This window comes from Sebastes umbrosus, chromosome 19, assembly GCF_015220745.1.
Source record: "Sebastes umbrosus isolate fSebUmb1 chromosome 19, fSebUmb1.pri, whole genome shotgun sequence".
In the NCBI taxonomy this organism is placed as follows: Eukaryota; Metazoa; Chordata; class Actinopteri; order Perciformes; family Sebastidae; genus Sebastes; species Sebastes umbrosus.
Window position 1 is genome coordinate 1,481,911 of NC_051287.1, and position 23,248 is coordinate 1,505,158.

Here is a 23,248-nt window from a genome sequence, read left to right on the forward strand (position 1 = left end):
TTTTTATTCCCCACCACCACCACCACCCCTCCTCCTCCTCCTCCTCCTCCTCCTCCTCTTCGTCCCCAGATAGTGTCTCAGTGAGAGCAGATTTGACAACACGACACGTCGTGAGATTTTTATCTATTGTTGGTGTCACAGAGTCATTTTCAGCCGGTAATGTCTGGTGCCTTCTCCTCTAATTATGGGCTGTTAGTGTGTGTGTGTGTGTGTGTGTGTGTGTGTGTGTGTGTGTGTGTTGGGTGGGGGGGGTACAGCATCAGCTGCTGAATACAGAGCTCCAGGGATGACGCATTTTTGTAGGCCAACCAGGAAGTGATCATCTCTCTGGTTCCCTCCACTAACAGCCAATGAGATGTTCCGTTGGGTTTTAGATTATTACAGAAAATCCGCTCTGTGACGAACACACGTTTATGATACTCACATGTTTTGTTCGGTCACATGACTTCTCGTCACCACCACTAAGCTAACGGTGGACTAGTGTTTGGCGTGATGACGTTTAGTCGTCTCATTTTGTTAGCAGCCGTCTTTTGTAAGACACATAAAGGCTTCAAAACTCAGCAGTGGGATATTAACTGACATATTTCCTGTGGTTGAACTAAAGGTTAAAGTCTCTTCAGCTTGTGTTAAAACCACACACCTGATTTCAGACATCTAACTAAAGACCCCTGTTCATTTTGACAAGGATTTTCAATGTAGTTTTAGTCTCAGGGCGTATCCACACCTGCCTGGTTTTAGTTGGGTTGAATGGAACCCTGGAGCGTTCACCCTCTCGGTGCGGTCCGTTTGGGCAATCGCACTCGGGTGCAGCATCAAAACAAGCGAACCGAGACCTCCTTGAAGGGGTGGTCTCGGTTCGCTTCCAAACAAACTGTGGTACGGTTCGGTACGCTCCGTTTGTGGTGAGAACATGATGTGACCTCGTTGTGGCCCAAATGGAGAAAGCATTGCACCTTTTTGGATTAAACCGGCTCCGGTAGCGAGCTGCACTGTGCATGTACAGCAGACAACATTACTACAGAAGAGCCAACGCTTGCCCTCGCTACTCACATCAGTACTAAACAGGTGTAACGTCAGGCTGTGTTGAAGACCTCGGGCATACCTGATGGATCTTTGGAAATATGTTCGGCCAATGAGCATGTAACAGTTTAGGAGGGTTAATGCACGCCTCCTCCTCCGTCCTCCGTACGTCTTGATCGGCGACTCCAGTGCATCAACACATTGTTTTCCAGTCGCAGCCGCTCCTCATTCTCAAACTGTATCGTTGCCTTGAGTGAAAACTTGTTATTCGGTAAAAAGAAAAGTTGACCAGGGCGAAGATCAAGCCGTGTAGTCGTCCCTCCATTGATGTGTTCTGGAAGTCTGCTCTTCTTTGTTTACTTCTGGGAGTTTTCCAACGTGGAACTTCTGACCAATCAGAGAGCAGTTTCTTTGTGCACCAACATTTTGGTCCGCTTGTAAATGCTGCCGTGTGAACACAAACCAACCTCCAGGCAAAATGGTAACAGTTTAGTCCCTGATTCAGACCAGAGCAAACGATCTACAGGTGTACCCTAACCCTAACCAACTACAGGTGTACCCTAACCCTAACGATCTACAGGTGTGAAAACACCCTCAATAGTCTCTTACTGGAGATTATAGTTTGAAGTCACATTTTAGTCTTTTTGTTTTGTTTTAGTCGGTTTTATTTTGAGTCTAATTTGAGTCAATATATCCTGTAGATATACTCTGCCGTGGGTCTCACAGTCAACAGACTGCGCACCAGAATAACCCCACAGCATGTGGACATGTTGCTATTCCATATATTTGCTCATAAAGCCAGCAGACAGGCTGTCCGCTATTACTAAAAACAACACCATTAGTTTGTATTGGTTATGTTTGAATGGGTCACACACATTGGTCCTTTCTAAATAGCCCATTTTAATTTTGTTATCTCTGTTAATGGTTAATAATCGGTTAACAAAGGGTCGGCTATCAGACAGAGAAAAAAGATCTAGAGTAACATTCCTTGTCTGCCCGAACAGAGACGACTATTTTGTCTCGTCTTATTTTTTTAATTTACGATGTTGTTACTATTTGGTCATGAAATAAAAAAGACATCAACGAATACTTATCGTCAAATCTTTTATTGACAAAATGAACACTTCAAAACCCGTTGACTTCAGACGAGGGAGCCGGTTTATTACTGGTAACCTCATTTATTTGTATTACTTTAAGTGCCCTGGGCTGATGTCCCCCTTTACATTACATGTATAGCACTATGATTCCATTAACTCTAGGGGAGGGTTTTCCTGTCTCCTCATGCTAAAACTCAACTGTAAAAGCACATTTAAAGGGATAGTTTGGATGTTTCTCAGTGGGGTTGTATGAGGTCAGTGTTTTACCTACAGTAGATGGATAGAATATTTTGCAACGGGAACTGAAAGTGAAACAAAGACTACTTTCAAGAGAGCTACCAACAAACCTGTACTCAAGTCTAGCGTTTAAATGTAATGTTTTTATTGTTAAATTTTGAGAGAGGCGTCTCGCTGTGTTACCGGTGACGTTGTCACGTTGTCACGTTGTCACGTCACTGACCTACAACTCATCGTCATGATAATGACGTCAGAGGATCACCAGAGTCTGTAGGATTCATCCTCAGGAGGCTGTAGATATCTACCAGATGTAACGGTTATCCATCCGATATGGTTGAGATATTTCAGTCTGCACCATCAGCGTCTCCTCTAAAACCAAACATAGCAGACTTGTATCAGTGGCATCAAGTTCACTGTAACCAGCAGTGAGTGTCTGTATCACTAGTGTGGCTTGTTTCTCTTCACTGAGTCTCTCTCCGTTGTGTCCTCCAGGCTTCCTGCTGTTCAAGGACTTCTGTATGAATGAGATCGACGAGGCCGTGCCACAGCTCAAGTTCTACGAAGAAGTAAGTCGTGTGTGTGTGTGTGTGTGTGTGCGTGCGTGCGTGCGTGCGTGCGTGCGTGCGTGCGTGCGTGCGTGCGTGCGTGCGTGCGTGCGTGCGTGCGTGTGTGGGATTAGAGGGCATCGTGGGATGGGTGAGAGATTAGGCCTGTAATCCCGCTCATTCTGGGTTTTAGCCCTCCCAGGAAGCGTTGTTTTGTTGCGGCGTTGACGATGACCTCGTGTGTCTCGTGTGTTTCAGATTAAGGACTACGAGAAGCTGGACTCGGAGGAGGAGAGGTTGAGCCGCAGCCGGCAGATTTACGACGGCTACATCATGAAGGAGCTGCTGTCCTGTTCACACGTGAGGGCGCCGTCACGGCCGCATTCACACACAGTACACAGTAACGTTATTAAGCATAGAGAGCCAGAGGAAATGAGTCAAACTGAACAACTTAATGCTACGTCCACACACTCTTGTCACAGCGTAGGAAAGCACAACGCTATTGCCAGATGAGTGACGACTTTTTTCTCAAGTTTTCTGTAAGCAGTGTGCCGTTGAGCCTGGGGAGAAGCTACCTAGCTAACTAGCCAGCCAGCTGTCTCCTGGCGCTGCGTCCGTTCTCTACCGGCGAGCTGCGACCACACACTTTATGGCCCCATTCTGTTGTCACCATGACAACAATCAGCATTTTCTTTTGTAATAGTCGAACAGTTCAACGACCCTTCTACTCCTATTTCATATTTCTATGGTTTTCCCTCTACAGTTGAGTTAGATGTTAGATGTTAGATGTTAGATGTTGGATGTTAGATGTAAATAAATGATTTGGTGTCTGAATTATTCTGTTTTTATCTCTGTTATAAGTAATAATAATATAATATAATAGTTATTACTGAAGGAAAGAAGAAAGCATCAATAGAACAGCTGATTATTAACTGTTCAACAGTAGTGTTTGTTGATTTCTCAGTTTTTTGTTTTTTTATCAAGTTGACATAATTCCTAAATGTTGTCCAGATGAAGTCACAGACTTGACCCCAGGATCAGTTGATAATATAATAAAATAACTGTACATATGATTTACTAACTCAAAGAAAGTGGATTTATTGTTAAGTTAAACATCCGAGCACATACTGGAACCCAGAGTGATGATGGGAAGATCCTCACAGCTCCTCTACCGTCGTCCGTCGTCCATATGAGTGAGCTGCTGTCTGAAGAGAGGAAGTTATTAAACACAGATATTAGTGTTGTTGTTGGTGGTAGCGTCCTGGTCATGTTGCACTAGGGGACTGTACATCCTCACACACAGAAAACAGAAGTGAAAATACTGGTAAAGCTGCATTTTTTGTTTTGTTTTTAATGACCCTTCCTTTTTATTTGTTCTTCTTTGTCTCAGCCATTTTCTAAGAAAGCCGTGGACCACGTGCAGAGCCACCTAGCAAAGAAACAGGTTCCCCCGACTCTCTTCCAGGTAAAACTACAACCTTTCTACACATTTATCACATATTAATGTTATTGTGCAATATACGGATATTATTTTTCAAAATAATATTTGTATAACCTGAAACAGTAAAAGAATAATGGAATGAAAACAGCTGAACTCTCAGCACAACAACTGATTTGATCTCCGGTCAGTGTTGGTCGACAATGACTGACTAGAAATACTGTACACTTCCCTTATTTTGGTACTTCACACCCTCAACACATGTGAGGGTGTGAATTATACACACACACACACACACACTAACCTTTGCTGCTTTTTCTAAATGGATGTAGTAGATTTTGTTTTAATTACGTTTTTAAGTCTAAGACTTTTTATCACCTTTTATTTTTAATGAAATACCATATACTATGATTTTTTATATTTTTTAGTGACATATTATATACTATGACTTTTTCATATTTTTTTTAATGAAATACTATATACTATGACTTTTTTAAATATTCTTTTTAATGACATACTATATACAATGACTTTTTCATATTTTTTTTAATGACATACTATATACTATGATTTTTTAAATATTTTTTTAATGACATACTATATACTATGATTTTTTAAATATTTTTTTAATGACATACTATATACTATGATTTTTTAAATATTCTTTTTAATGACATACTATATACAATGACTTTTTAATATTTTTTTTAATGACATACTATATACTATGATTTTTTAAATATTTTTTTTAATGACATACTATATACTATGACTTTTTAATATATTTTTTTAATGACATACTATATACTATGACTTTTTAATATTTTTTTGAATGACATACTATATACTATGACTTTTTAATATTTTTTTGAATGATATACTATATACTATGACTTTTTTAATATTTTTTTAATGACATACTATATACTATGACTTTTTAATATTTTTTTTAATGATATACTATATACTATGATTTATGGGAGGAAACCGGATCACCCGGATTCAACCCAGCAGACAAGGGCCGAATCACTCAGCCACCATGTCGCTGTGGGGAGGAGGGAGAGAGTATGGAGGGGTGATGGTAGGAGGCGACCACGTCACTGTGGGGAGGAGGGTGAAATCACTTCATATAGAGCAGGTAGGGTGTAGGGGGTAGGGGGATAAATCACTTCATATAGAGCATGTAGGGTGTAGAGGGTGTAGGGGTTGTAGGGTGTAGGGGGGTGTAGGGGGTGAAATCACTTCACATAGAGCAGGTAGGGTGTAGGTGTAGGGAGTAGGGGTTGTAGGGTGTAGGGGGTGTGGGTGTAGGGTGTAGAGGGTGTAGGGGTGTAGGTGTAGGTGTAGGGGGTGTAGGGGGTGAAGGGGCGGGATGGTCAGAAGGGGGATGGGGGAAGAATGTGGAGAGAAAGGATGCTACTTCTCTCTCCTCTCTTTCTCCTTCCTCTCCTTCTTCTCCCTTTTCAAGTCCTCCTTCTCTTTTTTCTCCAGAGCCTCCTTTTCCTTCTTCACACTTTTCAACTCCTCCTTCTCTCTTTCCTCCCTCTCCTTCTTCTCTCTCTTCTCTCTTTCCTCCCTCTCTTTCTTCTGTCTCTTCTCCTCCTTCTCCTTCTCCACAATCAGCTTCTTTAACTCCTTCTTCTTGGCATTCATCTCCTCCGCGGTCATCTGCAGTGCTCCCAGGTCAAGTTTCTGGTGGAGCTCCTGGAGGCGGAGGAGTTGTGCCTGGAGGTCTGTGGTGGTGTCGGTCTGGAGCCGGATCTGATCTTCCAGAGGGGCGAGCTTCGTTGACCACTTGGCCTCGCTCTGGAGGAGCTGCATCTCCTTCTCCTTCAGCTGGACCTCGCTCTGGAGGAGCTGCATCTCCTTCTCCTTCAGCCGGACCTCGCTCTGGAGGAGCTGCATCTCATTCTCCTTCAGCCGGACCTCGTTCTTTAGAGTCTGATCTTCCAGAGCGGCGAGTTTCGTTGTCCACTCGGCCTCCAGAGCCATCTTGGCTGTCGTCATTCGGGTGATCAGATCATCCTTTTCCAGGACGACCTGGCTCACCTTCCTGTCCGACTCGTCCTGCAGAGATTTGACCATCAGATTCTTTTGATCAAGTGCAGATTGGAGCTCTCTCACACAGGTCTCTCTGATCTCCCTGTTCTCCTCCTTCCAAGCTTCACAGGCCTTTATACACTTTTCAGTCCAGAGCTGTTTGATCATCACAATCTCATTCTGCTTTTGAAGCAGACTTTGACTGAGAGAGTCGGTCACCTCCTGTTTCTCCTGCTCCTTGGTCTGCAGGTCGTTCTGAACCTGTATCAGGATCTTGTTCTTCTCCAGCTCCCAACCGGACTCTTTGGCGGCCATCTGCTCCCTCAGGGCAGCGTTTTCGGCGGCCAGCTCAGTGACCTGTTGAGAGTCCTTCAGCTGGTTGCTGATAGTCTGTTTGACTATCATGATCTCATTCTGCTTTTCAAACAGACTTTGGCTGAGAGAGTCGGTCACCTCCTGTTTCTGAGCCTGTATCTTGATGGCTCTCTGAGCCATCCGGATCTTGTTCTTCTCCAGCTCCCAGTGGGACTCCTTGGCGGCCATCTGCTGCTTCAGGGCAGCGATTTCGGCGGCCAGCTCAGTGTTGTGCTGATGAGAGTCCTTCAGCTGGTTGCTGGGAGTCTGGAGGAGTTGAACCTGGAGGTCAGGGTTTTGCTTGTCCTGTCCTTTGAGGTCCTTCTGGGCTTCTTTCCTGATGAGTCTCTCTGACCTGAGAGCCTTCAGGATCCTCATCTTCTCGTCTTCCCAGCTGGACTCATTGGCGGCCATCTGCTCCCTCAGGGCAGCGTTTTCGGCGGCCAGCTCGGTGACCTGTTGAGAGTCCTTCAGCTGGTTGCTTGGAGTCTGGAGGAGTTGAACCTGGAGGTCAGGGTTTTGATTGTCCTGTTCTTTGAGGTCCTTCTGGGCTTCTTTCCTGATGAGTCTCTCTGACCTGAGAGCCCTCAGGATCCTCATCTTCTCATCTTCCCAGCTGGACTCATTGGCGGCCATCTGCTCCCTCAGGGCAGCGTTTTCGGCGGCCAGTTTGGTGACCTGGTGGGAGTCCTTCAGCTGGTTGCTGGGAGTCTGTTTGACCATCATCGTTTCATTCTGCTTTTCAAGAAGACTTTGCCTGAGAGAGTTGATCACCTTCTGATTCTCCTGCTCCTTGTTCTGCAGGTAGTTCTGAACCTGCGTCAGGATCTTGTTCTTCTCCAGCTCCCAGCGGGACTCCTTGGCGGCCATCTGCTGCTTCAGGGCAGCGATTTCGGCGGCCAGCTCATTGTTGTGCTGGTGAGAGTCCTTCAGCTGATTGCTGGGAGTCTGGAGGAGTTGAACCTGGAGGTCAGGGTTGTGCTCATCCTGTCCTTTGAGGCCCTTCTGGGCTTCTTTCCTGATGAGTCTCTCTGACTTGAGAGCCTTCAGGATCCTCATCTTCTCCTCTTCCCAGCTGGACTCCTTGGCGGCCATCTGCTCCCTCAGGGCAGCGGTTTCAGCGGCGTGCTCAAAGTTCTGTTTCTGGACATCCATCAGGGCTCTCCTGAGATACTGCATCTCCTTGCTGGGAGCCTGCTGGGTAGCAGCTTCAACCAGCTCTTGGTTAAGTGACTGAAAGACACAAATGTAAAGGTTGAGAAAACAGTCCCGTCCTAACGTTGGATCACACAAAGAGACAGTTGAAAGTACTGAAGCCAACTCCATCTGCTTCTAAAGAGCACTGTGAAGCTACTTTTTCTGAAACACACTGATTCAGTTGGTCACAAGAGTCTAGCCAAGTTCAGCCTCACACCACAGAATCACATCTTTCTACTGTTTCCTTTATACTATACACACAGAACACCATTTATACTGTCAATAACTTCAGTTTCAGATCAGTTTTTTGGAGATCAGGTTGATCTAAAATCTTTTGGTGAAGTTTAGAATATGTTTTCAGTTCTGTTTTTTGTTAATTTAACTGTAAAAAACAGCCCTGTTTTAGTCCACATACGTATCTTATACTGCTCATGCATTTGTTAAAAGTTTAGACAAAAGATTAAAAAGCAGATGAAGATGTGGGCTGGCCTAGATCAGTGTAACGCTGAACAAAGTGTGTTTAAAGGCCTAGATCAGTGTAACGCTGAACAAAGTGTGTTTAAAGGCCTAGATCAGTGTATCGCTGAACAAAGTGTGTTTAAAGGCCTAGATCAGTGTATCGCTGAACAAAGTGTGTTTAAAGGCCTAGATCAGTGTAACGCTGAACAAAGTGTGTTTAAAGGCCTAGATCAGTGTAACGCTGAACAAAGTGTGTTTAAAGTCCTAGATCAGTGTAACGCTGAACAAAGTATGTTTAAAGGTGTCTGGCTGAGAAGATCTCACCTCGTTTCTTGAACGGACGATCTTCTCCATCGTAGCACAACGGAGGTGTTAGTTGTGGTAACGGAGTATAATACAGTAGTAACGCTGTACGGAGTATAATACAGTAGTATTATACGAGGACAATACAGTAGTAACGCTGTATTGAAGTAGCTATAGCAGGTATGTAGTAGATTGACTAACTGTCGCTCTGGTCACACGCTCTGTTATCACTGAGAGATGCTTCTCTGGTGAAGGTTCGACTATAACTGAGTTGTTAGACTGCAGGAGCTTCTACTGGTGCACACACAACATTCTAGTGACTTTATGATGTCACTAAGCCACATTCTGATGTGATGTCACGTTTCAGAATGTGATGTCATGTTTCAGAATGTGATGTGATGTCACGTTTCAGGATGTGATGTCACATTTCAGAATGTGATGTGATGTCACTTTTCAAAATGTGATGTCACATTGCACTGTGGTCACATGACTTCTCCAGACGGAAAAACTGAAAAATGGAGGTTCAAAGTTTTTTTTTTTTATTTATCTATATATAAAAATGTAATACAATAGGTTCATAAACATGTTCAGATTTTGTATATTACAAAAGATTCTACAAATGTATTTTACAGTATAAAAATAGTGAGCCATGCTCACATTTGCTTTATTTATACTTTGTATTAATTCCCTTATTTATTTACTGTTCTGTTTAATTTTCCCTTTTATTTATTTATGTTTTTATTTTTGTTAATGTTTTGCATTTTTTATTCTATACTTATTTTAAAATTAATGTATTTATTTTGCTCAATTATCCCTTTGCATTTCACCCCGTATTTATTACCCCAAACTTATATATTTCTGTATTATTTTCTTTATACATTTCTAATAAATAAATAAATGCAAAAAAAAATAATCAATTCATTTTAAAAAATCATAAAAATAAATAAATAAATAAATAAAAGGGAAAATTAAACAGAAGAGTAAATAAATAAAATAATTAATTCAAATATAAATAAATGAAGAAACAAATTAAAACAGAAATATAAATTTATGTCACATAACTGTATTATCACTATAAAAAATTTTTTTTAATCACAATAAAAAAAAATGTATTTTGGCTTTTTTATAGTAAATTAATTTAGTCGTATCATATTATGGTAAATAAGTAAAAGATCATATTATGTAACTGCATTAGGTTGGCAAATCTGTCATCATCACTTTATTTATGTTGACGAAACTGACGAGTTCTATTCATTAAAGAAAGTTGATTCAATAAAACAAATAGCTCATTTAATACACTGAATTCATTTATTCAAACTGAAGATTTTGTTCGAGGTTTTAGGAAAATAGTTTGTGAACCACCGGCCTGATGTTAACCGAACTTGAACGCAGCGTAACTCGTTTAATTGACATCATTTTGTGTCGGAAGGAGGCGGGATGTCTGTGAATTTGATTGGATAGAAATTCAAACAGGTTCACAAAAAGACTTTGTGTTGCTAAATGTATATCCATACGGTCAGCGGGTAGCGAGCTACTTGTCGGAGACCCCTGCTCTACACTATATAGCCTACCTGTTAAAACACACCCGATATGCCTGCTTGGTTGGAAACGTGTTTCCGAGACGGTGCTTTTCCTCCCGAGGTGTCGATTCAAGCGTGAACTTGTGTTTTACAGTTCAGAGAATTCAGTCAGACACAATAATATTCCTCCATTCTTGCCCTCCGTGCCTGGCTGGCTGCCCCGTTTCTATTCGCCACGCGGGGATTCGTCACAGCTGAACTTTGGGTGCGAGCTCGGGGAGTCAACATTGTTTTCAGATTCTCCCGATTTGTGCCGTTGGTAATTATACATTTATAGAGAGGAGCATAAATTGCCATAAAGGCCACCCAGGAAAATCAACTTTAAAAACAAGGGTTGTTTTCTTTCAGCTCAGTAAATCTAATCAACTATTTCTTCCGTCTGAAGACAACATGGCTCTTCTTCTGGAGCTCCTCGCTGACTACATGTCAGTGTTTCCTGTGTGTTTCTATGAGCCCCTCAGTGTCGCTCAAATGTAGTAAGGTGGAAACAAAGAGGCGTCTTCTGTGACGTTTCTGTGAAGTGAATTAACTTCAACACTGCATGAGGATGTATTCACACTCACAGTAACTGAGAGAAACCTGTCTGTCCCCCTGCAGCCATACATAGTGGAGATCTGCGACAGCTTGAGAGGAAAGATCTTCCAGAAGTTCATTGAGAGGTGAGGCTGGTGAGAGAGGTGAAGGATGGAATAGTTTCATCATGTCTTCACCTAATACAGTAAATTCACATTATATTCTGTGTTTTTTTTTTTTTCTTCCCTCAGTGACAAGTTTACTCGTTTTTGCCAGTGGAAGAACGTGGAGCTCAACATCCATGTGAGTACACGCTTTAAACGTCACTTTCTCAACCTGTAGTTTGGTTCATTTGGTCCAGAGGTTCAGATGATCTGTATATGCATGGATAGAGGAGAGTGTCCAGGAATAGAAGAACAGTGTCGATGCATCGTGAGACCAAGCCGACATCAGAGAACTAGCGGTGACGAAGGCCGACTGTTGCGTCGCCTCACGTCTCCTTTGTTTTGGCCGACAAGTTGCATTTGAACACACCTCAAACACTGAAGCTGACGGCCAGTTAGCACGTACGTTCTGCGAAATAACTCTCCACACCAGCAGGCGGCGGTAATCTGTATCCATCATTCAGGAAAGGGCAACAGGAAGAGCGAGGACGGCGGATATACAAGCCGTTGTTTTTTCACACCACTCTCACTCAACACTTAGCTTAGACTTTTAAACCCATATTTGCAAATTAGCATCATTAAAGGTATGCCAAATCAACTAGTAGCAGCTCCTGTTTGCAGTGTACTCATGGATGTACAGACAACTATCACTGTGATACTGAAGAAAAGTTAAAAACGTGACTATTCTCAAGCCAGTTCTGTAATATAAGGAGCGTCTTTTTCCTCTGATTTCTAAGTGGATTTCTGGGAGTTTATTTGTGGTGGACGTCGGAAATTATGAAACCCTCGGAAAGTGTAATTCAAACTGAACCTAAAATGTGTGTTTCATGTCTGCGTGTTTTTAGATTTGACTGCGTTATGACATCTATCTTTGCCTCAGCTCTCTCGCCTCCGTATGAAAACATCTGGTCCAGACCAAAACACAGAAATAAAAGATGCACTGTTGCCTTTTAGTTCCAGTCCATTTCATGTTCACACTGACTTACTACAAATGAACCAAGAGGTGTAAACATTACATCATACGGGCTGACAGGTAGCTCATTCATTGGACTCAACCTGCATCATCAGGGTCAAAATCAGAACAGTGTTTTATTCATTTATCTTTGTATTATTTCCCTTATTTCTTTATTATTCTGTTTAATTTTCCCTTTTATTTATTTATGTATTTATTTTTAAATGTATTTCTTTTTGCATTTCTTTTTTTATTTATTTATTTATTAATCAGAAATATACACAGTAAAGAGAATACAGGAATAAATAAGTTTGGGGAAATAAATAAGGGGTGAAATGCAAAGGGAAAATCATGCATTAATAAATAAATACATACATCTTAAAATAAATATTAGAAAATAAATGCTAATTAATTAATTAATTAGTTTATAAATCAATAAAAAATAAACACATAAATAAATATAAGGGAAAATTAAACAGAAGAGTAAATAAATAAGGGAATTATATTTCTGTTTTATTTGTCTTTATTTATCTTATTAATTCCCTTATATATTTACTCTTCTGTTTAATTTTCCCTTTTATTTATTTATGTATTTATCTTTATGAATTTTTAAATGTATTTATTTATTTTTGCATTTATTTTTTAGTTATTTATTAATCAGAAATGTATAAAGAGAATACAGAAATAAATAAATATGCATAGCTACATAAATACTTACATTATAAAATAAATAATTAATTAATTGATTAAAAAATGAATAAAAATATACAAATAAATGCAAATAAATAAAAAAATGATTAAAAGTAAACATAAATAAATATAAAGGGAAAACTAAACAAAAGAGTAAATAAATAAGGGAATTATTGTGAAGATAAATAAATTAAGAAGCAAATTAAAACAGAAATATCAATTTTACATTTTATCAATTAATTAATGGCTACATTTATTTTTAATATTATTTTTGCTACATTTAATGCTACATTTATTTATTTGTTTATTTATTTGTTTATTTGGCTGGTTCAGTCCTCCATATCTTCGGAAGCAGACTATTCAATTTGCAAAATAAAATGACAAAATTCGCAGAAAAAAACAGCAACCAGCGATGTACTGATCCAATCACCGATAGCCGATAAACCCGTCTAATCGGACCGTACCAGACAGCTTTCACACCTGACTTTGTTTGAACAGGTTGTTTTGAGGTTCTTGTCTGTTTAAGTCCGTCCTCTCCTTCTGTCCATCCTCAGCTGACCATGAACGACTTCAGCGTGCATCGGATCATCGGCAGGGGCGGCTTCGGCGAGGTGTACGGCTGCAGGAAGGCCGACACGGGGAAGATGTAAGGACGCAGAATAAACGTCTGTAAAGGGACACGGTCAGGTCGCCGCGCCGTGACCTTTGCCAACGGTGTGTAACCTGTGGCGTTTTGTTGTCTGAATGTCAGGTACGCCATGAAGTGTCTGGACAAGAAGAGGATCAAGATGAAGCAGGGGGAGACTCTAGCACTCAACGAGAGAATCATGCTGTCGTTAGTCAGCACAGGGGTGAGTCGTACACACTCACACCTGCAGCTGCTTCACTACGTTCAGGAAACACTCAGTGTGTTAGAACTCAGAGGAGATTCATTAAAGAAGGTTGCATCACACAGTGAATTAATCAACATTCACTGATAGGTAATATACGAGCTGTTTATCTTACATTACACCACTCACGTCAGACTGGACGACCGGTTAGGTTAACACGACCGCATCATTCACACTCCTTCAAACTACATCAATAATATTACACACATCTCTCCATGTACGCACAGGTTAATGAGTCATACCTACAGTTATTTATATATATATAGTATATCCATTTCATCATTCTTTATTTATTTCTACTTCACTACATTTCAGAGTGACTTGTACTTTTTAGTTACCTTACAGAATAAGATTTTACATTAAAAAAAAACATGTTAACCTTATCACAATGAATACTTTTACTGCTGATACTTTAAGTACATTTTACTGCACAATGAGTACTTTTACTGCTGATACTTTAAGTACATTTTACTGCACAATGAGTACTTTTACTGCTGATACTTTAAGTACATTTTACTGCACAATGAGTACTTTTACTGCTGATACTTTAAGTACATTTTACTGCACAATGAGTACTTTTACTGCTGATACTTTAAGTACATTTTACTGCACAATGAGTACTTTACTTGAGTAAAATTGTGAATGCAGGACTTGTACTGGTAATGGAGTACTTGTACGTTGTTGTATTTGTACTTTGACCTCAGTAAATGATCTGATGAAAACAGAACGAGTCAGTTTGTGATCTGGTTTAATCTCTCTGACTCTGACTCTCCGTGTCTGCAGGACTGCCCGTTCATCGTGTGCATGACGTACGCCTTCCACACCCCCGACAAGCTCTGCTTCATCCTGGACCTCATGAACGGTAGGATGACCTTTGACCCCGTCCTTGCCCCAGATTAAACTCCAGGCTGAGACACACAGATTGGATTACTCAGCCATCGTCTCCTACTTCCTCTTAAGGGTTTTTACCGGCGAGCGGCCGTTTTTCTGAGCTTCATGAGAGGTTAAACTCCCGATCAAAGCCCTGAGTCACCTTTTTAAAGCCAACACAGTCATCATGATACAGTATGAGGCTATAAATACAGCTCGTCGATGCACGTGAAGACGGAGACAGTCGGGGTGGAGGGTCACAGAAGGCCTCCCATCGATTCTCCTTCTCTCCCCTCTGAGAGGATTACCACAGCGTATTGATGGGTATTGATTCAGGTATCATGAGGTCATACTGACCTACTCTGTGTTGTGTATGTCTCTCTGTGTGTGTGTGTGTGTGTGTGTGTTCAGGTGGCGACCTGCACTACCACCTGTCTCAGCACGGCGTGTTCAGCGAGAAAGAGATGCGTTTCTACGCCGCTGAGATCATCCTGGGTCTGGAGCACATGCACAACCGCTTCGTCGTCTACAGAGACCTCAAGGTAGACGCACACTGGAGTTTACTCTGGCTCAGTCCCACTAATACACCGTTCTGCTGGGCCGGTTCTAGCCTGCTGTATTAGGTCGGGCTGGGGGTGCAGCTTGGGCGGTAGGTAGCCCGAAGGTTGCCGGTTTGAATCTCTGGCCAGATGGCACAAAACATCTCTGGCAGAATAACAGCTGGCAACCAGAAGTCAGGATCAGATGCTTAAGAAGCTCCTGCTATTGAGCCCTCAGGCCTCTCTCCCCCTTTTGGTGTGTTTGTGTACGGAGTGTTTGGACGGGTTAAATGCAGAAGATTAATAAAGTAGACAGGTACAGGTACGTCTACAGGTATACAGATGTTCTTCGTCCAAACGCACACTGAGCTTTGTGTCACAAAAACGGATTCTTTGCCTTCTAAGGTGCAGATTTGTAAAAGCTCTGGTTCCTTTGTGTCTGTGTGGGTGTGTAAAACAGAGACGTCCTCTCTCCGCATTTCATGCCTATCGGTGCTTTGTGTAATGAGCGTGCACCAGCTAATAACAAAGATGGCGCACTACCGGCTGGTTTATGTTTTGTTAGCGCTGCTCGGACTAATTACTACTTTACATTTAAACTTAATATTACTGCACCAACTTCACAGACGAACGGAGGCGTCTGCTGCACCTAGTGTTATTTGGTCCACCTCAGCACCCACGAGTTGAAGCAGCGGCGTTGTGTGTGTGTGTTTTGACCAATCAACGATGGTCATCCCTGCAAACTCCACCCTGAAAGTTCCTGTACTTGAGCTTCGTTTTTACAGGAACGTCCACCCCGAAACTAGGAACCTTTTGAGGAGCTCATTGCATTTCGACTGCAGGGACCACGGTGTCTAAATTAAGTTCTTGGGACATTTTACCCCCAAAAAAGCCCTGATCGGGGGGTCGTACTTTCTGAAAGTACAGGGACTTCCGGGGTGGAGTTTGCAGCGATGACCGTCGCTGATTGGTCAAACAAACACACAGAACATTAAAGTACTTTTAAGAAAGTCCAACCCCGGACCAGGGCCCCTTTTAGGTGGTAAAATGTCCCCCGGAAGACCACAAATCTATCTTCTTATCTCGTTGGCTTCTTAATCTGTCAATATGAAGACACAATAAGGTCGATATTATTCATTATTACAATAAATTAGTTCTGTGTTTATATGAAAAATAAAGATATCCCTACATGCATTTTTGGCTACGGCCCCCTGAACCAACGCAAACTGCACCTGTTGTTACGTTCTGCACAAAACGTAACGTAATGATGTCATCAGGATCGTGCAACGTGATGAAGCTAAAAACAGAAGCCGTAGCTTTCTGCTGCAGAAAGAATGAACCAAACAGGATGATGATGTACGATCTCCCGCTGGAGGTGAACCGGTTATAAAGGGTTAATATTCAGATTATTTATTAGATCATTCTAGTAAACAGGGCGTGTGACACAGATCGAAACCCTGGACGTTTTAGTTGTGCGCTCCGCGACTCACCGAGCCGCCATCACACCTCCACAGAGTCCCGTCAGCCATGTTTTCAGCTGTCCTCTGTGTTTCCTCTGATTCTCCTGTTTGGACCGGTTGCCATAATAACAGACATATTTTTGCTGGAAGTCAGGGAACAGTTTTAGGGCTTCAATAAACAGTGCAGAACAATGCAGATAATGCTCTGAGAGTCGGAGGGGGAAGAGAGAGAGAGAGAGAGAGAGGGAGTGAGTCAACGGGTTTTTGCCAAACAGCGAGAGGATAACCAGGACAGGAGGTTTTCTTTCACTGCTGAATCTTCTCCTGGTCAGCGGAAATTGGGACTTAAGTTGTGAATTAGTGAGGTCTCCAACATTGTTTCCTATGCTTATGATCTTATCTCTCGTATTCTACATCAGTACCACCCTCTCTCTCTCTCTCTCTCTCTCCCTTCAGCCAGCTAATATCCTGCTGGATGAACACGGTCATGTTCGTATCTCCGACCTCGGCCTCGCCTGCGACTTCTCCAAGAAGAAACCTCATGCCAGTGTGTAAGTATCTCTGTTAAACCCCGTTATCACAGGACTCACTTCTCCAGGGGGAGCTGGGCTGACTTACATATCACCTTTTGAATCCGTCCAGAGCGCTAATATCTGACGTCTATCAGTCTGTAATCAGCCGTTATATTGATGCTTCTTCTTCTTTCCTTCAGTAATAACTATCAGAGATCAAATCAGAGATAAAAACACCCAACTTAATATTTATTATTTGATTTGTCCCCAAAAGAAGAAGAATGAGCTGATTCAAACTTCCGTTTAGGCTACATCCACACTAATACGGTTTAGTTTTAAAACACATAACTTGCTGCGTTTATGCCTCGCGTCCACACTACTGCGGTGTGGTGCAGTTAAATTCTGCATTTTATAATGGAGGAGGGAACCTGCCAAAATCAAAAATCAATCAATCAATAAATAAATAAATGATTCGATAAATACATTTGTCATTAAATGTAGCAAAAATAATATCAAAAATAAGTGTAGCCATTAATTAATTGTTATTGTTATTACTGATACCTAACTCGAGGGAATGAGATACCTAACTCGAGGGAACGAGACACTTAACTCGAGGGAACGAGACACCTAACTCGAGGGAACGACATACCTAACTCGAGGGAACGAGATACCCGACTCGAGGGAACGAGATACCCGACTCGGGGGAACGAGATACCCGACTCGAGGGAACGAGATACCCGACTCGGGGGAACGAGATACCTGACTCGAGGGAACGAGATACCCGACTCGAGGGAACGAGATACCCGACTCGGGGGAACGAGATACCTGACTCGGGGGAACGAGATACCCGACTCGAGGGAACGAGATACCCGACTCGGGGGAACGAGATACCTGACTCGAGGGAACGAGATGCCTAACTCGAGATTTTTGCTTCTCACAACTAAATGAACAAGATCGACGGCGATACTGACGTTTAAAATGCTCTGCTCATAGAAAACATATCAAATCAAGCTCTTCCTAAACTAACAGCCAGCCAGCAGCCGGCGATCCAGATGTTTTGGCTTCAGTTTTTGGGCTGCTGTCATGCTGCAGCCTGTTAAAGAGTGATATATACTCAACGAATAATAACAAAAGAAATGTCACTGAATTGAGGTGAAGAAGAACCTTATATTAGGTCATTATTTTTTATTTGAATGAAACCTCTGGGTGACGTCACGGAGACGACGTCCATGTTTTATACAGCTGTTATCAACCAACACATCCCATTCATTTCTCAGCAGGCAGCCAAAACAACATCGCTCCATATTTAGAAACAAACAGGACCTTAAAAAGGAGAAGATCGATGACATTATTGTGCGTCTCTCAGAGTGGATTTTAGAAGTGAATGCATTAATAATGAAGCACAACAAACATCTCTCATCTCTCAGGATGTTTTTCTATCTGTTTGCGGTTTATCCTTCCAAAGAAACATTTGAGAAACACTCTGAATTGATTTATATGAATAATTTAATAAGTTAATGCAACTATATAAACGTTTCCTCCGGAGTGTGGATTAGGTTGCTCTACATGAAAACGGACACAACAGTTTTTTCCTCTTCAAAATGTTAGTGTAAGTTTGGAGTCTTATTTAACCTCTTTCTTGACAAGCTAGTCTGACCTGGTTGGTACCGATGGATTCATCAGGTTTTATAGTTTACTATGATACCAGTATCTTCACTCTAGCTTTAAAACTGAGCCGCTTCAACCTCCGATATATCGATTACATTAAATAAATTAGTGACGTTAAAACAAATCTGTGTTATCATGTTTTTATCGCGTTAACTTTGACGGCCCTGAAAACAATATAACCAAAATGACTTTATTGATTTATTGCAGTTGTTGAATTTGAATAAAAATATTAATTTTGAAGTGGAAAAACGGTTACTGGTAAGATTACTAGAGATATTTTTAAGTGTTAATCCCAACAAACATCTTTGTAAAGGAGGTTTAACATGTTTTAAAAAGCTGTTTAAACCCAAATAAAAGGCTATTTTAAATGAGGTATGACAGGTTTCATTATGTTATACTGGTCTGCAAATTGGTCGGTACCGATGGATTCCTTTAGGCTTTATGGTTTCATATGATACTAGTAACTTCCCGTTATTTAACCTCCTTCATGACAACATGGTTGGTACCGATGGATTTATTAGTTGTTGGTTTTTTTCGGTCATTTTTTGGACATTTTTCTGACTTTTCTTCTGCCTATTTTTCAGATATTTTAGTCATTTTTAGGACATTTTTTCAGTAATTTTTGGACCTTTTTGACATTTTTAGGACTTTTCTTTTGCCTTTTTTTCAGACATTCTTCGGATATTTTACAGTCATTTTTCGGACACTTTTCTTCTGTATTTTTTCGGTCAGTTTCCAGATATTTTTCCGTCATTTTCATATGATACCAGTATCTCGCCAACATTTAGCGTAAGTTTGGAGCGTCATTTAACCTCCTTCATGACAAGCTAGTATGACACCAGTATCTTCACTCTAGCTTCACTCTGAGCTCACTACAACCTCTGAACTATCGATTGCGTTAATGCATTAAAGAAATTAGTGACATTAAAATGAATTTGCGTTAACGCGTTATTATCAAGTTAACTTTGACAGCCCTAAAAAAAATACATACACAGCCGTAATAAACTAACAGCTAAATAAAAATCCTTGATCTTATTAATAATACCAGTAAGCCTCCTGCAGCATCGCGGCGTACCACAGCAGCAGCTCCTGCAATTTACCAGAAGCTTTAAACGCCGTCCGGAATAACAATAACTGTTGTTACGAGAGACGAGGGGAAATGTTTCATTAGTCATCTTCTCCTCTGATATGAATCCTGTCTGAACGCCGTTGACTGTTCATGCTGGAGCTGTTAAAAACTAATGAGAGTGTTGTTGGTTGCAGGGGGACTCATGGCTACATGGCTCCGGAGGTTCTCCAGAAGGGGACGGCGTACGACAGCAGCGCCGACTGGTTCTCTTTAGGCTGCATGCTCTTCAAACTCCTGCGAGGGTAAACCACTCCAGCTAATCTCATCATCTTCTTCTTCTTCTTCTTCTACTTCCTGTCTGCTCTCAGACCCTCTCAGAGTTAAAACCTCTTTGAATCTGCTCTCCACCGTCTCCGCTGCTCGGTGTGTGTTTGATGTGGTTTGTGTGCGAGCCTGTGTGTGTGTGTTTGTTTGATCTGGAGTGTGTAAATGCCAGAGGTCTGGGCCCAGTAGGTCAGAAAGTGTGTGTGTGCGTGTGTGTGTGTGTGTGTGCGTGTGTGTGTGTGTGTGTGTGTGTGTGTGTGTGTGTGTGTGTGTGTGTGTGTGTGTGTGCGTGTGTGCGTGTGTGTGCGTGTGTGTGTGTGTGTGTGTGTGTGTGTGTGTGTGTGTGTGTGTGATGGTTTGGAGGTCTGAGCGAGCAGAAATAGAGAGAGGAGAGTGTGTGACGCGTCTCTCCATTGATGTTTGGATCAGTGTGTTTGAACACTTTAAAGAGAGAGAGTGAAAGGTTGGCGGCTGCAGAGCTGACGGGAATGTTTCAACGCTCGGCTCCAAAATCCTGAATAATACAACTAGTTTTAGTCCCATGAATCCTGTTGGGAACAATATCACATCAGTTTTCCTCCATGAAGATTAGGTTTGAGCTCACACTCTGTAAACATTTAGCAGAAAAGGAGAATCAGGGTGATTACAGCTAGTGCTGCTTATTCTAATATTCAGCCATATCTTCAATGAGAGGAGTCTTTTTGCCTACAGCGGCGTATTACAGCCATTGTAGGTAAAAAAAAATTTAAAAATTACTGAGCCCAGAAAAAACTTAAATTTACGAGAAAAACATAAATTTGTAAGAAAAATGTAGAAATTCTCTGAGATTAAAGTCATCAATTTACTAGAAAAAAATCCAGATATTCTCTGAGGTTCAAATTGTAAATTCATGTGAAAAAAACTCAGAAATTATCTGACATTTAATTAAAAAGATTATAAGAATTATAAGAAAAACATTGGATATTCTCAGAGGTTATAAAATCATAAATTTATGAGAGAAAAAAACTCAGGAATTCTCTGAGATATAAGTCACAAATTTGCAAGAAGTGGTAAATGTACGATAAAAGAAATGGAATATCTTCTGAAATTATAAAGTCATAAATTTACAAGAAAAAAACAGATATTCTATGAGATGAAAAAGGTATTTATGAGAGAAAAAATCTGAATTTTCGTTGAAATAAAAACTTGAATATTCTCTGATATTATGAAGTCATAAATTTGCGTGAAAAAATTCCAAAATGTTCTGAAATTAATTTCACAAATTTACAGGAAAAACTCAGATATTCACTGAGATTAAACTTGTAGATTCATGAGAGAAAAATCTGAAATTTGTGAGAAGAAAAACTTGCATATCCTCAGAGATTATAAAGTCATAAATTTACAAGAAAAAACTCAGAAATTCCCTAAGATAAAAGTGGTAAATTTATGAGAAAAAATTATATATATTATCAAACAAATATGTATAAAAAGAAAAACAATAAAATTGAGAAGTTAAATTATGAGGATAAATTATAACATGTATAAAATAAAATATATTTGGGGTGCACAATTGCAAAATGAATAAACTGTAATGTAAACAGGAATGGTAGTGACTGTATATGTATAATGAGAAGTAATAAATACATATACAGAGATGTAAAACAGTAAGTAAAAGTATATAAAGATAAAGGTACTTGGTTGCGTGTTGGAACTATTTCTTGACAGTGTATCCATACGCCAAGACTTCGGGAAGCTGCACTGCAACAAGAAATAGTTCCTCCACAAAATGTTTCTGTTTACACAAACGATGCACTCTCATATTTTAAGACTGATCATATTGTCCTCCACTAAATTCAAGTTGCCGTCTGGTGGAGCCTCAGTGCAGCTGTAGAGTTACAAAATGAACCTCTATCCATCCAAACAACTCAACATGCCCCTGCAGAATAGATTCAGGCTTCAAAACAACCCCTTCCTGTCCTGAAAGAAGCTCGCATCCATGAAGTTCAGACTTGGATTTATTGATCGACATGGTTTCCGGCCCTCAGCGGTGGATTTTGATGTCGTTTGGCTCCGGCTAAACAATTAGACTCATTGAAGATGTAGTTTGGAAGCTGCTACTCTCCCATTAAGCCTGCCAGTTGTCATTTGATCCCTCTCGCTAAGTGAAGTACGGTGCTCTTTGCATCTTGGCTGGAGATGCTGTTCTGTTCTGTCTCGTAAATATGTTTGCTTGATATGTTGGCCTCAGACGCAGCGCTCACTGGAGAGGAGCTGCCGGCTCTTCTGCTGGATCAAAATGTGTTTGTCTTGTAAAAATCTCCTTAGAAAATGTCACAGTTTAGCTGCTCAGCTGCTTCTTCAGCATTCAGAGGAACAAAGTGGCTCCAGACTGCTTCACTTTAAAGGGATGGATGAGGTACTGCTTCACAGTCTTTGTATTACCTGCAGTAGATGGAGTAGCAGCACGGGAGCAAAACAAAGCCACCAGACTCCATTGAAAAAACATGCAATTTGACCTCTCAGAACAGGAGAGCTGCCGGTCTACCGCTGCCTCCTTCGGTTAGTTTGTTTGTGTTATTGTGTGACTTTGGTGAATCCGAACTAACCCTTTAAAACACCAAAGTCACACAATAACACAAACAAACTAACGAAGGAGGCAGCGGTAGACCAGCAACTCTCCTGTGTTCTCAGAGGGAAAATTACAGTTTCTTTCAATGGAGTCTGGTTGCTTTGGCGAAAGCATAGATAACGGCTTCAGTTCCCCGTCGGAAACACAGACTGTAAGCTCTCTGACAGCAAGATAAATATTCTAAATATAGCGTACATTTGACTTTCCCTTTAGCTACAAATTGTACTTATCTCAAAGGTAAATATTGTACTTTGTACTTCACTATATTTGTCTGGCAGCTTTAGTTACTTTACAAATTAAATGTTTGTACACAAACACGTGAGGAGTTTATTAAATATGATGTTTAGTTATATATTAAACTACTACTAACTAAGTTTTATACATACTTTTACTGAAGGAACACTTACTTGTGATAGAGTATTTTTACAGTGTAGTATTAGTACTTTTACTGCAGTAAAGGATCTGAATCAGCATCTCTCTCTCTCTCTCCTCTCCTGTGCAGGCACAGTCCTTTCAGACAGCATAAGACCAAAGACAAACATGAGATTGACCGCATGACGCTCACCATGGTAAGACACATCCTCATGTTTCCTAGAAGTCGGCTACAAAAGGTGCACATGATGGCGGATGCACATATTACAAGGAGTCTTTATGTAAACACGCGGTAAAGCACATATGAGTCTTTACTTAACCCTGAACACAAGGGTTTGGCCTGTGTT

At 41.0% G+C, this 23,248-nt stretch overlaps 2 protein-coding genes across 4 annotated transcripts in view; one reads left to right on the plus strand and one right to left on the minus strand.

Moving 5' to 3' along the window:
* Positions 1 to 23,248, plus strand: part of grk3 (G protein-coupled receptor kinase 3) — a 79,071-nt gene that overhangs the window by 38,615 nt on the left and 17,208 nt on the right. For all 3 annotated transcript variants that reach the window (XM_037753714.1, XM_037753715.1, XM_037753713.1), the window contains 12 exons: positions 2,847 to 2,920; positions 3,158 to 3,259; positions 4,290 to 4,364; positions 10,868 to 10,929; positions 11,035 to 11,086; positions 13,144 to 13,235; positions 13,341 to 13,440; positions 14,263 to 14,341; positions 14,761 to 14,891; positions 16,805 to 16,899; positions 19,792 to 19,899; positions 23,032 to 23,098. In XM_037753714.1, coding sequence (XP_037609642.1) covers positions 2,847 to 2,920; positions 3,158 to 3,259; positions 4,290 to 4,364; positions 10,868 to 10,929; positions 11,035 to 11,086; positions 13,144 to 13,235; positions 13,341 to 13,440; positions 14,263 to 14,341; positions 14,761 to 14,891; positions 16,805 to 16,899; positions 19,792 to 19,899; positions 23,032 to 23,098 — 1,037 coding nt within the window. The remainder of the gene's footprint in view (positions 1 to 2,846; positions 2,921 to 3,157; positions 3,260 to 4,289; positions 4,365 to 10,867; positions 10,930 to 11,034; positions 11,087 to 13,143; positions 13,236 to 13,340; positions 13,441 to 14,262; positions 14,342 to 14,760; positions 14,892 to 16,804; positions 16,900 to 19,791; positions 19,900 to 23,031; positions 23,099 to 23,248) is intronic.
* LOC119478757 (trichohyalin-like) lies at positions 5,685 to 7,968 on the minus strand. Its single transcript, XM_037753717.1, has 2 exons — positions 6,264 to 7,968; positions 5,685 to 6,221 (listed from the first exon to the last, which is right to left on the minus strand). The coding sequence occupies exons 1-2, from the start codon at positions 7,908 to 7,910 to the stop codon at positions 5,754 to 5,756; spliced, it is 2,115 nt and encodes a 704-aa protein (XP_037609645.1). The 5' UTR covers positions 7,911 to 7,968; the 3' UTR covers positions 5,685 to 5,753.